Source organism: Sander vitreus, chromosome 10 (assembly GCF_031162955.1).
Source record: "Sander vitreus isolate 19-12246 chromosome 10, sanVit1, whole genome shotgun sequence".
NCBI lineage: Eukaryota > Metazoa > Chordata > Actinopteri > Perciformes > Percidae > Sander > Sander vitreus.
In genome coordinates, this window is record NC_135864.1 from 35,084,320 (window position 1) to 35,099,827 (window position 15,508).

At 44.7% G+C, this 15,508-nt stretch overlaps 1 protein-coding gene across 6 annotated transcripts in view; it reads left to right on the forward strand.

Annotated features, from left to right (window-relative positions):
• The window catches only part of ebf1a (EBF transcription factor 1a), a 55,677-nt gene extending 44,098 nt beyond the window's left edge, over positions 1 to 11,579 (forward strand). Inside the window, exons 12-17 of one of the 6 annotated variants that reach the window (XM_078261287.1) lie at positions 3,062 to 3,127; positions 3,702 to 3,864; positions 5,027 to 5,206; positions 6,950 to 7,147; positions 7,403 to 7,471; positions 8,624 to 11,579. In XM_078261287.1, coding sequence (XP_078117413.1) covers positions 3,062 to 3,127; positions 3,702 to 3,864; positions 5,027 to 5,206; positions 6,950 to 7,147; positions 7,403 to 7,470 — 675 coding nt within the window. In that variant the 3' untranslated portion in view covers position 7,471; positions 8,624 to 11,579. The remainder of the gene's footprint in view (positions 1 to 3,061; positions 3,128 to 3,701; positions 3,865 to 5,026; positions 5,207 to 6,949; positions 7,148 to 7,402; positions 7,472 to 8,623) is intronic. The other 5 variants (XM_078261286.1, XM_078261291.1, XM_078261290.1 and 2 more) reach the window with 5 other exon arrangements.
• Positions 11,580 to 15,508: the final 3,929 nt, after the last annotated feature.

Here is a 15,508-nt window from a genome sequence, read left to right on the forward strand (position 1 = left end):
GAAGAGGAAAGGGAAGGATGGAGGGAGGAAGAGAGGCAGGAAAGGAGGTTGAGGGGGGAGAGAGAAAGAGAGAGGCAGAAGCAGGTTAGGTGATCCATCATAGCTGTCCAGTCTTACCTCCTGCTGGGTCAGTGGATCGAAGTCAACCCCGGGTGGACTTTATTACTTCGAGCACACACACACACACACACACACATACACACACACACACACACACACACACACACACACACACACACTGGCACATGCATAGAAATGCATACACACACTTCTCTGTGGCTGTATGTGCGCACACACACACACACACACACACACACACACACACACACACACACACACACATTCAGTGGAGGGAAGTCACCATGAGGCAGAGATGGAGAGCCCAGGTAGATGCAGAAGGAAGATAGAGAAATCACTTGTCCTCACTGTGTGTCATGTCTGGTGGATACAAGGCTTGTCCTGGGGAGTTCTGGTCTTTAGCCTATCAACCCCCTGCATCTCTCTAAATATCTTTGTATCCATCCATCTCTTCTCTTCTCCTCCTCCCTCGCTCTGTGGTGTCTCTTTTTCTTCCAAATGAACAGTGGTAGCTGGCAGGCCCGGTTGTTCATTTCAGCTCTATTGATTTGTGCCTTTATTGAGGTAATAACAGTTTGTTGACCGCACTTCTCTCAACTGTTGGCCTCAATCATCAGAGAGAGGGGCTTACACTGGCAACTTCTTGTGCTAGAAATGTCTATTCATGGTTACCTTGGCAAAATCCTCTTTGTTGTTCTTCTGTCAATTTTTAATCAAGATAAAATTGATTAGGAATATAATGTATTCCGACCTAGTGGCACCTTTTTGGGGGAATTGTTAATGAACACACACACACACTGAGTAGGGAACAAGCGGGATATCTGCCAATGCCTGTTCTACCTCCGTGTGTTATGGTAATGATCCCGTGTCCAGCTGAAAACAGCCTGCATACTGTGCTGTAGCTAATAGTCAGGCAGTCAGAGTGAGGAGGGAGTGCTGGGTAGCTCAGGCGCAGCCAGACTGCAGGGTGTTTAGCTAAGGCTGTGGTGGAGCTGGGGGTCTGGGGCTGGCTAATGAGTGACCGCCCTGCCAGACGGGGCCAGGCTCTGCTCTGGATCAGGTTCCCCTTCCTATTGACGTCTCTGTGGGCCTGACTTTACGGGAAGAGACCCTGCGCCCAGGAAATGGTCTCCCCTTACAGCAGCAGAGCTAGGGAGGCAGCACGGCGCTAACCACATTTATCTGTTTATCAGAACGACTCTGGAGCACTGCCTAATCGTGTTTAGCTACTGGACAGATCCCTTTTGCTAACGAGAGACTGATAGGTACAGACAGGGCACAGGACCACGAGAGAGTGATTAATAGAGAGTATGGGAGAGAGGAAGAAGAAGAAGAGAGACAAGAGAAAGTAGTTTGGAGACACAGGTGAAGAGAGAGTGCATGGGGAGTTAAGTGATGGAGATGCACAGGCAGACAGGAGTTCCTGAGGAGAAAGGGCTGAATGTCTATGAAACTCATGGCTGGTGCAGAGAGAAGCAAAACAATTTTTTTTTAAATGAAGTGACTGAGGTTTCACATGTCCTCGCTGAACACTGTTACACTCCAGCTGCGGATCTGTTTGTGTCCTAATGCCTCACACGTCCCTCATTTCCCCTCCTCCTCTCTCTCTTCCTCCCACTGTCCTCCACTCCCTCCCTTCATCCATCCATCCATCCATCTACCTATCTAGCAATCCCTGGGAGGCATGGGGAGTCGAGGCAAAGCAGAAAGAAGGAAGCGAGGAGCGGTGCATACATACTAAAGAACCACTTACCTTCCTAGGGCCTCTACATCTCTCAATCACACCAAGCAGGCCTCCTCTCTGGTCTCCCCTCTTTCCGTCCCCCCCTCTCCTCCCCCCTGCCTCCCTCTCTGCCTCCCCCAGATAGTGCTAGTAATGGGAGGTTAACACAGAGGCAGCGCTCCCATTATTGAGTGAATTTAGCACCTCGGACAGCGCTCTACAATCTTTATTGCTTTGCTGACCCTCTCGTCATGTCCTGGCCGTGCTCGACAGCCTCCACATGTGCGTGGCTGAGTGTGCGGTTGCACCTGTGTGTGTGTGTGCGTGTGATATGAGGTCTGATTGAAAGGCGGTGTGTCACGGAACAGAGAGCACACATGCTCCAGGGCTTGTTCACAGCGAGGGATACACTCAGGAGGGTATAGCGCACAGCGTGTGTGCGCGGGTGGAAGAGAGGCAGGGAGAGAAAGAAACGAGGGAAAGGTTGGAGGGGAGGGGGCTGCAATTTTCTGGTTGTCGCGCCTCCAGCATATATCCTGGCCCCGGCACATTAACTTTTAAAAAGGGTTTCGTAGGGCTGTAGGTGTCTACATCACACACACATATAACGACTGCCTGGAGTCACACACTCATACACTCAGGGAGGGGAAAAGAATTAAGACAGTGAGAGGAGAGAAAGAAGGGTAAGCGGTGGAAAATGAGCGCATAGAAACACTACGGAAGGATAAATGTTTGATGTGGGAAATTCCACTCGGCGGTTTTCACCCGAGCAACGATGTTCTACATTTATCACACAAAGTGGATGCAGGGCTATTCACTATGATCATTACCAGGGTTAATACAGGGCAGGAGACGGGTGTGTCCCAACTGACGAGGGGAGTTGTATAGCCGTCAACCTGATGATATGTTGTGTTAAATGAGATTGATGTGTGATCATGTGATTCATGATCTGGCAGTGACAGTAGGGAGGTGAAGAAGTAGAAGATGGCTGACTGATAGAGAGATATAGGCTCATGTTTTATTCACAGACAACAGTATCTTTACCTCTGCTCTCCCAAACAGCCTGGCTAGTAACAAAGTGCCGGGACAGGCCCATTTCTCTTCCTCTCCCTTCCTCTGTCTGCCTCCTTCCCCTCTCCTGCACTCTCTGTTCTGCATTCACAGCATAATGTAAGACGTGAAATGTAATAAAAGTGACTGAACTCTTTGAGCCGTCACACTCGCAATCAATCCCCTTCCTCTTTCTGCGCTTGATTGTAGGAGGTGATCTTAAAGAGAGCAGCAGACCTGGTGGAGGCCTTGTACGGGATGCCTCACAATAACCAGGTAAACACTCACACAAGCACGTACACAAACATCAATATCTTTTCCTCAAATTATGTTTGTGGTCCGGACCACTCCTCGCAGCACCAAAGGCGGTGTCTCCGCTGGCCCCCGCAGCATCCTGCCATAGTTCATGTGAGATCTGGGACCCACAAACACACATGGGAATAAGTTAGTGCTTTCATCAGCTCATGTGTTGAGGAGGAACGGAGATGTACAATGCTAACTGAATGTAAAAGGAGGAGAGGAGAATAGGAAGAGAACAGAAGCAGATAAGGAGAAGGAGGAGGAGTGGGATTAAGGACTGGGTGGATGAGAGGAAGAGGCAGGCTAAAGATTGGATGAGTCTGGTAATGAGGCTTTCCTCCATTTACTGGAACCAATCCCACCACTCCCAGTGACCACTGATAATAAAAAAAACACTCAGCCTACTAGGTTTACATGGGCAATATCTCAAGTGCAGATCTAGCATTCTTGTGAGACCATAAAGCCTGCATCAAGGACATATGTTCTCTTTTTCTTCTCTCCTGCCTCTGTTGCTGACCACAGCGCTTCCTTTTTTCTTCCTCATTGCCAGGAGATGATTCTGAAACGAGCAGCGGATATCGCAGAGGCCCTCTACACAACAGTGCCACGAGGGCACAACCAGCTAGCCGGGCTTGGCAGCGGCTCCGTCCATGCTGGCATGATGTCCGTAAACTCCTTCACTGGGTCCGAGGTGGCACAAACAGCCAATCAGGGTGAGCAAAGTCAACAGGAAACAATTGTCTATTATCCTGAAAAAAGTGGCGGGGGTTTATTTAACATTTTTCTCTTTGTTGAAAATAGGACTGATGGATAGTAAAGATGAGTAGTGAGATAGGGAGATTTAATTTTTTCATGTGGGAAATTCAGAGAGGGTGATTTAAGAGCATGGAGCAAATAAGGAAGATTCTGAAAAAGGAGGACAGGAGGAGGAGGAGGAGGCGACAGTAAGAAACTTGAGTCGAGGAAAGAACGAAGGTAAGAGAGAGAAGAATGGATAAAAAGAGAGCCATGGATGGAGTAGGATGGAGAAATATGAGTGGGTCCTAGGGGTGTGTATATTAGACTGGGGTCGGCCCCTGTCTGACAGAGAGAGATGTGGATGCAGTCAGTGGTGATTCATCACGTGTATCAGGGGAAGGAGAGGAGGGTGGATGGACCAGCCTCTGGATACGTCTCAATACTTCCAGTGAGCTTCCTCTATCCTTCATCTTCATCTGGAAACATGCTCAGATGTGAAGAAAACAACAGATATCAGCTGCGTGACTTCTGGCCTACAGTTTCCAACTCGTAACAGATGAGGATGGGTACCTAATTATCAAGAAAGAGGCTCCCACGGTAAAGAAGTGCAGCCCTTGTTGCACTAGAGAGCAGAAATTCCTGATGTTCAATTCCAGCTGTTTTTTTTTCTCCAGTGTCAGCGCATTGGACCTGAGATGTATATTTATAGTCTCCTTTCCATCTTGTCCTCTTTCTGTTCACTGCCCCTGTAAAGCATAAAGTAGAGAAAGGTCCTGTCAGAAAAACTGGCTTCATTCTTTATAAATTACAGGAGAGCTGCAGAGGCCTTTTAGTGTTAATTGCCTTATCAATATATCTAATTTTGGAGAGGAGCCAGTAAGGTTAAAGGCCTCTTGTTTCAGTAGTTGGATTGCAGCTAGTTCCCTGTCATATCACTCTTCCTCTGCTTTCTCGCTCTGCCATATGCTGTCCAAGAGTTTTCAAGAATTCCTTTTGGCTTTTATTGCTATATCCATTAGCCGTGTACGGAAAAGAGTATTTGGCAGCATTGCATGTTTCTCGTTTTGCTTTGTGTGCCATCTGTTATACCCCTAACACCTATTCTCTCTCTGTCTCCCCTTCTTTCCCTGTCTGTAGGTTTCAATAGGAACACAAGCAGTGTGTCCCCTCATGGTTATGTGCCCAGCTCCACTCCCCAGCAGAGTGGCTACAGCTCCGTCTCCACTAGCATGAATGGCTACGTTAACTCTGGCATGGCAACCTTGGGCACCTCGCCTAACTTCCTCAATGGATCTGCAGGCAACTCGCCCTATGCTAGTGAGTAAATACATCACATCATGGACCTGAAAGAGGGGATGACATAATCAAGGCACAGAAAGTAAAAAAAAAAAAAAGACGAAACATTAAAGAATAAGTATTTGACAGTCAAAGGGAGGTGACACACAAGGGGAAAGTCGTGCAGTTCAGCTGGCTCATCTGTTTCTTTAAGAACAGAGTCAAACGCAAATCCCTACTTTATTGGCCAGGGGAGCAGATTACCCCCCCATACCTCTGGTCACACACACACACACACACACACATTCACCCTCTACATTAAAGACCCTTGATTAAATCAATAAACTAATTGCTAGAGAAGCAATTCCATTTCAGCTCTTTGATTCCTGGGTGTTAACAAGTATTTTAACAGGCTCATCGGCCCCACACAGAGACACTTTCAATCAATGGCCCCTCGGCCTGCCTTTGTAGGTCCAATTTTCATTAATTGATTAGTTAGGCCCCTTCATAAATGGATTATGACTTTATTGCGAGGATTTGTCAGGAAGAGCCATAAAAGCTAAGTGTTGGATAATAACAACAATAAAGGCAGAAGCAGATATCAGAGGGCAGGTGAAATACGACTCGGTTGATTGTAAAATCACTGAGGGGGAAAATGCTCTTAGTGTATTAGCAGACAAAAGACAAACCCAGGAGGATGGATGGGATGATGTCAAAGGGAAGCAGGATTTGGGTTGTGAAGATAACCTTACCGTCATTTTTGTTTGAAGATGAGTCTAATGCCAAAATCCAGCTAACGGCTATCTTGTACAAAGTCAAAAATGTCGAAAGAATTTCAGCTTGAAGCTTTTTTTCAAAATACTGATTTGCTGTCGTATATTGGAAATCTTCACAACATTTAATCCAGAGCTCGAGTGACAATGTGGATATAAGAATTTCACAAAGGTAAAGCATTAAGGACTGGTTGCACCAGCATTTATAACTTCAAGATTTCAGTGCAGTTCAACTTTTGGTAAGCTTTGCCCTGTGAATTGAACTAACCAATAGCAAGATGTCTTGACAGACGTTCCTCTGAAAGAACGGTTAGCCGGGTAATCCAAAATGGAGGAAGCTATAGCAAAGTATCAACTTTTTTACAACAAAGACATGGTTTACAGACAGTAGAGGTGCATATAGTACATAAACAAATCAGGTTGAAGAAAACACAAGGACGCAGTGATTATTATCTAGCAGATGTTATCAGCCCATGTGTTGGATTTTGCTCTGGCTGTTCATTCAAATCTTTTGCATGATTATCTGTGATGAAGGTGATCTGGGAGAGCCTTGTTTGCCCCGAAAACAAATTGCGGCTACAGCACCCCAAGTTAGCGAGGAGATGTTTATCATGCCGTTGCACCCCTTGAGCAACAGCATGAGTCATCAAAACAGACTGATTAGAAGGGGGAAATGCTTTAAGCAGTTTTTCGGTGCAAGTTTCCAACTAAACACATTCTGTCTTAGCTATGGAATATCTCATTGCCAGGTAGTTGCTTAACAACTAAAAAAGATTGCAAAAAAGTCTGAGCCAGTTGATCTGAGTCCCCCCCCCCCTACCCCACACCCCCCGCCATCATCCATTGACCAGTCCCTTTCTGTTCGTCTCGTCTGCCCGTCCTCTGCCCTCGGCCCTCTCTCTAACCTCCTCTCTACCCTTTCCATCTTCATCTTTCCTCCCTGTCCTTTTTCCCTGACGTGCTCCCTATGACCCCCCTAACCCCCCTTTCCTACCCATCTCTCTTCTCTCAGTCGTTCCGTCAAGCCCCACCATGGCCTCGTCGACCAGCCTGCCCTCCAACTGCAGCAGCTCCTCCGGCATCTTCTCCTTCTCTCCAGCCAACATGGTGTCCGCTGCCGTCAAACAGAAGAGCGCCTTTGCCCCTGTCGTGAGACCTCAGAACTCCCCTCCGCCCACGTGCACCAGCGGTAATGTTAACAGCCTGCAAGGTAAGCTGCTGAACAGGTAGCCACCTAGAGCTACTGTCATTATGTGAATTTAGCAAAAGTATACTTTCAAGATAGCATTACTGTATACCTCTTCATCAAGCATTAATCCTGCTCTTTTCCACCTCCTTAAAATAACAATGTCTCACTTTTACTCCCACTTCTTGCTCCAATTTTCCTTTTCTACCTCCTCTTCACTCCCTGCTTTTCCTTTCTTTACCCTCCCTGAACCCCTCCACTCTCCTTCCTTTACTTTAGATCAGTCTTTTGTGGACTCTAGCAAGTACTCATCAAACAACTCTCTGCAGGGCCTGGCCTTCTCCTGAAGTACGTTAACTGTCTCCTTCCATGCCACACTATCCCACACCGCTCGTTTGCGCCACCAGCTCATCCTGCCCTGCCCTTCCTTCTCTTTTTACTTGTCACTCTTGACTTGTCAGAGGGACAGCATGCCACGCCATATGTGTTCCATTTCCTGTTTTCACTTCCTGCTTCCTGCCTGTGCTTCTGTGGGTATCTCTGTAGGGAGGCGGTGGGGGGGGGGGTGTTATGCCACCACGGGTCATTCTGTTCTCCCATTTCCATCGAATGCAGCGCAGGGTCTGTTCGTCTGGGCAGGATGTTGTATGGTGTTGAGATCCTGAGAGAGAGAAATGATGGATGGGAATCTTTATCAGAGCCCCGAGCTAAGCACTTCCTCACTTCCTCTGACGGTGTTGATGAGCGCTGACCACGGTGACCCAGAGGGCCATTGGCCACTGCGCGCTGATCAAACTGACACATGCACACACACACTCGCCATTCTGTTAATCCCAACACACAGGAGACACTTAGGAAATAACCAGGGATTTAGTGGATTGAAGAGAGAGGGGAATCAATAGGGAGCCAATATGTTATATGAAAAAATCCTCCCTGTGATAGTTTTGTGTAAAAAAAAAAAGTGAGTGAGGAGGTGAAGATGTCGGTGCTGGTGGAAGGCAGAACATGATATAAGAAGGTAAAAATGTGAAATAAGCTCATGGCTTCCATGTCCATGTTCCAGTGTTGAGGGTAATTTCATCACCTCTGTCATCCCACGTCACTGCGTCTCTCTCTCTCTCTCTCTCTTGTTTGAATTATGCTCCATGATGCACAATGGGCTTTACACAATGTAACTGTTAACAATTAACAGTGGCAGCTCTTGCATGAAGCTATTCTGAAAGCCTGCGAAAGTTGAATGATGTAGTTGGTATGCGCCAAGTTAGCGGCGCAGCGGAGAAAAATGTTTTGATTTTGGGGGCCTTGGAATGAAGAGATAATGAGGGAGAGTCGTCTTTGTTCGCCAGATGCTGGAGCACATTTCTGTTATGTGACTGTTGTGATGACAGATCAAACCCAGCAATCACATGACTGACCTCTCTCTCTCTCTCTTTCTCTCTCTGTCTTTCTTTCTTTCTTTACCCCCCTCCACCATTTTCCTCCCCCTCTTTTCCCACAAAGCAGCGATTCCCGGGATGATCGTTCCACCCATGTAGAGGGTCTGGGATAGCTAGAGATTTGGTAATGCTGAGAGGAAAAAGACACAGTAGCAGAGTCTGGCGAGTCTCTGTTGTGCTCCGGAGCTGAACTGAAGGAAGTCAAGATAAGATGCAGGACTCTGTTAAACTCAGGCCTTTCCACTGGGATTTCATCTGAAGGGATAGGGGAGGAGAGAAAAAAGGAACAATACGAACCTTTGTGATGTTATTTCCCTCTTGGTTGAATTAGTGTAGCTTCTCTGACACCGCGTTGGATGGAGTGTATAGAGACTGATAGTTTATCCACAGTGTGACACTGACCTCATGAAAAGAGCATTTATTTATCTTTGTGTTATGCATGTAAGGTTTGGGTTTGATTACTGGAGGCCCCACGCCGTCTTGCAATTCATAACTCACACAAACAACAGTGAAGTGTTGGTTTGACCATGAAGTTTATGTAACCTCTGTCACAATAGAGGATGCTTTCCTTAGCTCAGTCTGCTTACTAAAACCATAGAGCAACACACTGGCCAAGTGCAACTAAGGTCAACAACACAATAAAACAAAGAAATACAGAAAAGAACAAAATCAACCCTCAAATTTGCTGCTATTTAGCCCATAAATCTAAAAATGGCATAACAAAATCACCCTTTGCTTATTCATCAGAAAACATGCCTTTCTTTTTATTTCTCCCCCTTCGGTTGTTTGTTTGAATTTTAATAAAACTGTGAGGATTGAGCTGTTTGCAATATGCTTTTCTGCTTGTCACGTGAAGAAAAGGTGATGATTTAGCCAAAATTAACATTTTGTCTGAGATTTTAGTGAAAACTTGAAAAGCCAGAGGATGTGTGCGTCCAGCCAGCACTGTACTGAAGGAGTCTAGCAAATGTCAAATTAGAATAAATGCGTGATATATGTGATATATTTTTGTATATAAAAAAGTTCAATTTTTCATTTGACGTTTCTTTACTTTTTTGCGATAGCTATAGTTTGTAATGTAAACATTAAATGTCTTAAGGCAGCTTCTCAGTACAGAAGATAGATTTACTGTGTGTTGTCAATATCTCATCTGCTAAACATGACAAACATGGATTTGGATACAAAAAGGGGATTCTGTAAAATATTCTATAAATAATGTATTTATCCCTTATCCCATATTTGTACATTGCCTCTCACCCTCATTTGGTTGTGTTGTGTAAGTTTAATACAGTAAGTGAACATATTTCACAGTGTTTTGTTTCATTATTTACTGTTGTCTCACTATTTAAATGTGACTTTTTTTAATCTTTTTTTGTTTTGTATGTTGACTGTTTTGCTTTGGTATATCATGCTTTCATTTGTTGATTTAAAAACATGCCATTGTCTATTTTTGTATTATTTGTAAGTTAATAAAAAAAATTCTGTTTGTTTCCTTATGAAAATGTTTATTGTATGGCAAAAAAAGTAGCATCTTATTCAGAGTATTTGGTTGAAGTAGATTTTTTAAGAATATATATACACACATTAATATATACTGTAAATCTATATCTTTTTTTTAGGCTTTCAGATTGATACTGTTGTTGAACTGATAATATGCATGGGTTCTTCTCTTGAGTGACACTTTCTTTGTGTGTGTGGAAACCAAGAGAATTAAGAAATTGCTCTGTTTTTCTTTCTTTAAGTTCCTCTTTTTTCCCCCTCTGTTCTTTCTTTTCCTATGTTATTTATGCCTGCTTACATACTGTATCTATATACTCTTTGTTTTTTCTGTCACTGTAATCTTTACCAGCAGTCTAGATGCCTTAACAATGCAAACCCATTCTTTATTCAATCACGTGTACAGTTTTCTACCCTCACCACAATTGTCTATTGCCACAGAGGAATTCATGGGAACTTGGGGACAAAGCACAAACCCACTGTGTTTGGTGGTGAAGCCAGACTAGAATACAAAGAGCCATAACTCAACGATCACCCCCCTCATTGTACTACAATACTACAGCAATGGCACGCTTTGAAGGACGGTCGACACTGAGAGGCCTGTCTCAGCTGTGCTCATTGCACTTTAGTGTTCACAGAAACACTTTGTCATTTTTTTTGTAGCGATTATGTAGCTTTTTTTTCCGATTAATGAAATAATTTCAACCGCATGTTGATAATATTTCTCATTAACCACAGGATCACAACAGTATGGCAACACAGAGCTGTTTCTACTGTAGTACAAAGGTGCGCACAGTGAAGACAAGCACTGTCACAGCACAATTACAATCTCACACATGGAGTCGTAGGTCGAACTCCAGGATCTGACAGTCGACCCCCCAGCCCTTCTCTCCATGCATTAGCCTTTCGACAATACAGCTTCATTACAAGCTAAACAGAACAAGAACAAGTGAGGAAGCATGAAAGGGAGCTCCTTGGCCCGTCAGCCATTTCTGTAGTCTTTTCTTTGTGTCTGCCATGTGTCTTCAAGCTGTTGCTGGACAGAGAATAGGGCTTTTCTCTCTGCTTTTCTTTTCTAGAGCCTGGTTTTGTTAAGTGGGTAGAAAGGACCGTTTTAACAGAGGCGCCTGCTGACAGACGAGTGTTTTTCAGGCACTTGTGCTGGTCGGGGCCAGGGCGGGAGGGGCCGCACCATATCTGTTTCAAATGAACTACAGAGGTCCGTTGTCATACAATGGCTTCTTTGTAAGCAAAGTTCCATCCTGATTATGAATATTGGTAATGGGTGACAACATTTTGTATTTAGGTAACAAACAAACAAACTAAAAAGATGCAAACCAAATAGCTGGTGTCTATTTTTCCCTCTGTTTTGTCTTTGACTGCAAATACACTGAACAGCTCGACGATATAAGGGAAGAAAAAAATTCTACTGTATAGATTGTTATTGTTTTTGATGAAAATTGAGCTGTAAGATAACTTTTGGACTCTCACAATGTTTAATTAAAGTTACCTCTTGTCTGTGACTTTGTCAGTTGTCATTTTGTTATTTGGGAATATGCCACGTTTTCGGATATCTATGACACGATCACCAAACATGATTTGGTTCATGAAATATCAGGAAAGAGGGTTTGCTTTGTGACTTTCCTCTCTTTTCTGACTGAAAACATCTCCAAATAGCTGACAGGCGGTTGACTAAGAATAGAGACAAACTGGCCAACACTAATTGCACAGGTCAGAAACAGGCCTGCATCCCCTCCCCCGCTGGGCTCCTTTCTCTAATGAATCTAATTCATTAATGCATTACTGATGGCATGGTGAACATGGTTAGCCTGACAAGTTTCCTCCTAAACATATTAGTTAATGATGATTCCAAGGTTATTAATTGCAAACGCACCAGCCCACCATAATTGAGTCATCATTTGCATACCCGGTCATCAGCAGAAAATAATTTATTTTTTATTTTTTGCATATCTAATTTAGGGAGCTGCGATTGGATTAGCTTGTGAAAATAGCGGATCCCAGGATTCTGCTGACCGCAAACTGTTCCAGGGTCTCCACGGTAACTGGAGGCTTCCACAACGCCATAGGGGGATGGCAGGACGACCTGGAAGTATACTGATGAAATAAGGATTCGTAAACACTGAGTGTGCTTGTGTGTGTGTGTGTGTGTGTGTGTGTGTGTGTGTGTGTGTGTGTGTGTGTGTGTGTGTGTGTGTGTGTGTGTGCCTCTTTAATTACCCAAAGGTTTGTAACTGCACAGGGCTTTTTCTCCCATATATCTAATAACAGAGTTGATAGTTTGCTGACAAACAGTAAAGGGGGTTGTAGTGTGCACGATTTAGCAGTAAGACGTGGGATATTGAGTTATGGAGGTTATACATTCAGTGCTGGGGAAAATGAGTCCGGGAGCCTAATATTTTTGATTAGCGAGCCGAGCACCACTGCCATGTTTCACCACGTGGCTCCAGGGATTCCGCTTTCCCAAAATGCGGCTTGCAGTGCAACCCACACACACACACATTCATAAATCATAAATACACATAGACAAAAGGTGAACCCATTTTGCTCTATATTTCCAGCAGCTTTATAGACTGGTCAGTGTGGGAGGAGGACACAATAGGAGTGGGAGGCCGAGGGCAGCGTGGAGCCCTCTGGAGACATAACATTAGACATTGTTCCTGGAGAACTACTGCTCTGGATACACCCGGCAGAGCCTTCACACATCAAGAGAGGTGCTGTTCTGGAGCTTCTGTGCTAGTAGTAGTATCTTAATGAAATATATTAATGCACATATTCCTCACCATCTCGCTCTCCCCCTGCTTATTTTTCTCATCCTCCTCCCTGCATGGACATATGAAGGGAGGAAGAGCGGAGAGGCGTGTTTGAAAGAAAAACAGGAGTCCCCATGGGGATCCCGGATAAAGAAAGGAAAGGAAAGAAATGGAGAGGAGAGAGGATGGGAGTGAAGTGGGGGGGGTAGTATTCAGAATGGAGGCAGGCCTAGACAGTGAGCAAAAGACAATGAGAGCAGGAATTAATATTAATAATATTCTATGTTGGAAAATATTCACAATGGACAACATAAGAGATGAAGAGAGGCAACGGGAAGCAAGTTCCATTCCTGGCCTTGCTTAGTGTGTGTGTGTGTGTGTGTGTGTGTGTGTGTGTGTGTGTGTGTGTGTGTGTGTGTGTGTGTGTGTGTGTGTGTGTGTGTGTTTGCAGGTGCACACGTTCTGCATCCGTGTATGCATGAACACGCCTGCCAGTAAGACAGAGCATATTTGAGTGCAGGCATACCTGGAACGAGTGTGCACTCACATTTAGGTTTGCGCTCTCGCTTACGAGGGTGTGTGGTCGTTTCCCACAGTAATTATCCCTACGACTGTGGGTGTCTGTCCATGATCTGTGTGGTACCTGTCAGAGGGAACCCGTGCTTTATATTCCCTGTAATTGCTGCTGCTAATTTACTGTGCGTTGGCCTAATGAGTAGGGAGGTGAGGGGCTGGGGTATGTAATGGATGTTAGAGAGATAGCGATAGAGAGATGGATTTCACCACTGCTGGCAGAGAGAGGGATGAAAAAGGGAGGAGGCTGGCGAACTGTGTGGGTTAAGCAAGCATGTAGAACACTTATCTTTATTGTTCTACAAAAATGAAAAAAATTACAGAAAAGATAAGCTATTTGCCCCCCCGTTCTACTTTCCCTCTCTCTCTCTCTCTCTCTCTCTCTCTCTCTCTCTCTCTCTCTCTCTTCCTCCCCTCAGCTGACAGTACAGTGGCAACTGCAGCCAGCACATTAGACAAGCTTTTTGTTATGTTGATTAATGATAAAAGCAAATCCATAAATAATATAGATTATTTATTCCATTTATTCAGATGCTAATTAGAGCTAGAAGCAGATACCTCAGAGAGAAGGCCTTTTTTTTCTCCCTCATCTGTTCCACTGCAGCCAGATAGACCAACTGACATTCAGGCAGAGGCAGAGACAGTCACATATTAATGTCATTCACACTTTGAAGCACCAATGGTATCTTGTGATGGGGACACGTCCACCCTTCATTTCTCTCTAATGAGGTCATGATAGAGGCCAGCGGTTTTCCGCACACACAACCACCCTCTGTCTTTACTCTCTGCGTGCTCTTGACGAGTGCTGGATTGACAGGGTCGTCTTTGATTGATGCAGTGCGGTTCCTCCACATGTTCTACAGCTCAGTCATTTAATTATGTTTCCTAAGCATCATTAAGTACCATTATATTCTATCATATTCTAATGAGAGAGGTGGCCAGTCACAGGACAAGCTAATTGGTGATTAATGTTGTGTATCAGTGAGAGACAATGCAAGATTGGCCATTTAATGACACAACACTGTATTTAAGTGCTGAATATGTAAAAACACAAACGGGGGGGGGGGGGTTGAAATAAAAACAGATATTGGCTCTTAAAGGTCTAATCTCTCTTGGCTTCACACACCACCTGGCTTTTTCACTCCCGCTTTACACACACACACACACACACACACACACACACACACACACACACACACACACTTCCTGCATTATTCTGAATTGTTCACCTTTTAGCCGCATTACACACACTTACTCGGATAATGCTGGAAACCGTCTCTGCAGGCATAACTCACCTGCTCCTCGAGATTAACCGCTAACTCAGTATTGATGCACTGCTTTGCAGGTACGTACACACATGAGAGCACACACACACAGACACAAACATCCTCGTCTGGTATTGACATGTCACACAGCTGTAGGTGTTTCCATTTAAGGTCAGTCGATTGCCTTAAGTATGTAATGTTAGGAGGGGGTCCGTAAACATGTCAAATTAGCAGTAATGAATGACCAGGCACCAGCAGGGGGAACTGTCAGGGTGCACGCCCAAGACAATACATTACCCTGAGTTATCCTAGCCTGCCCTCCTCGAAACACACACACACACACACACACACACACACACACACACACATACAAACTAGTGGGACCCATTCAGCAGTCACACACTCTGCTTTAATGGGCTGTGTGGCTGATCGGTGTCCAAGAGATGAAAAAAAAGAAACTTGAAGTAGACACAGTGTTAGAGTATGGAAAGTTCAGGGGGAAAATATACTGAAAACCAAGCCGAAAGATTGACGGACACAACCATGATGATAGAAAAAAAATTGAAAAAGAAATGAATGAAAATAGATAGAGAGATAGAGGACCAAGCTAGAGGGGAGAGAAAACAAACTGTGGTATTTATTTTTTCTTCTCAGTGTTGAAACAGGAAAAGGACCTCTGGTTTAATAAACCATGAATCCTTTCACAGAGGGTTTGTATGTTATTCTTCGGAGAAACAGATACGTGGGGAGGGAAGGGGAGACAGAGACAGAAAGAGAGGCAGAGAGCAGTGGGGGGGGCGATGCTCTGCAACCATATGAAGTTCTCCCTCTCACCAACACATA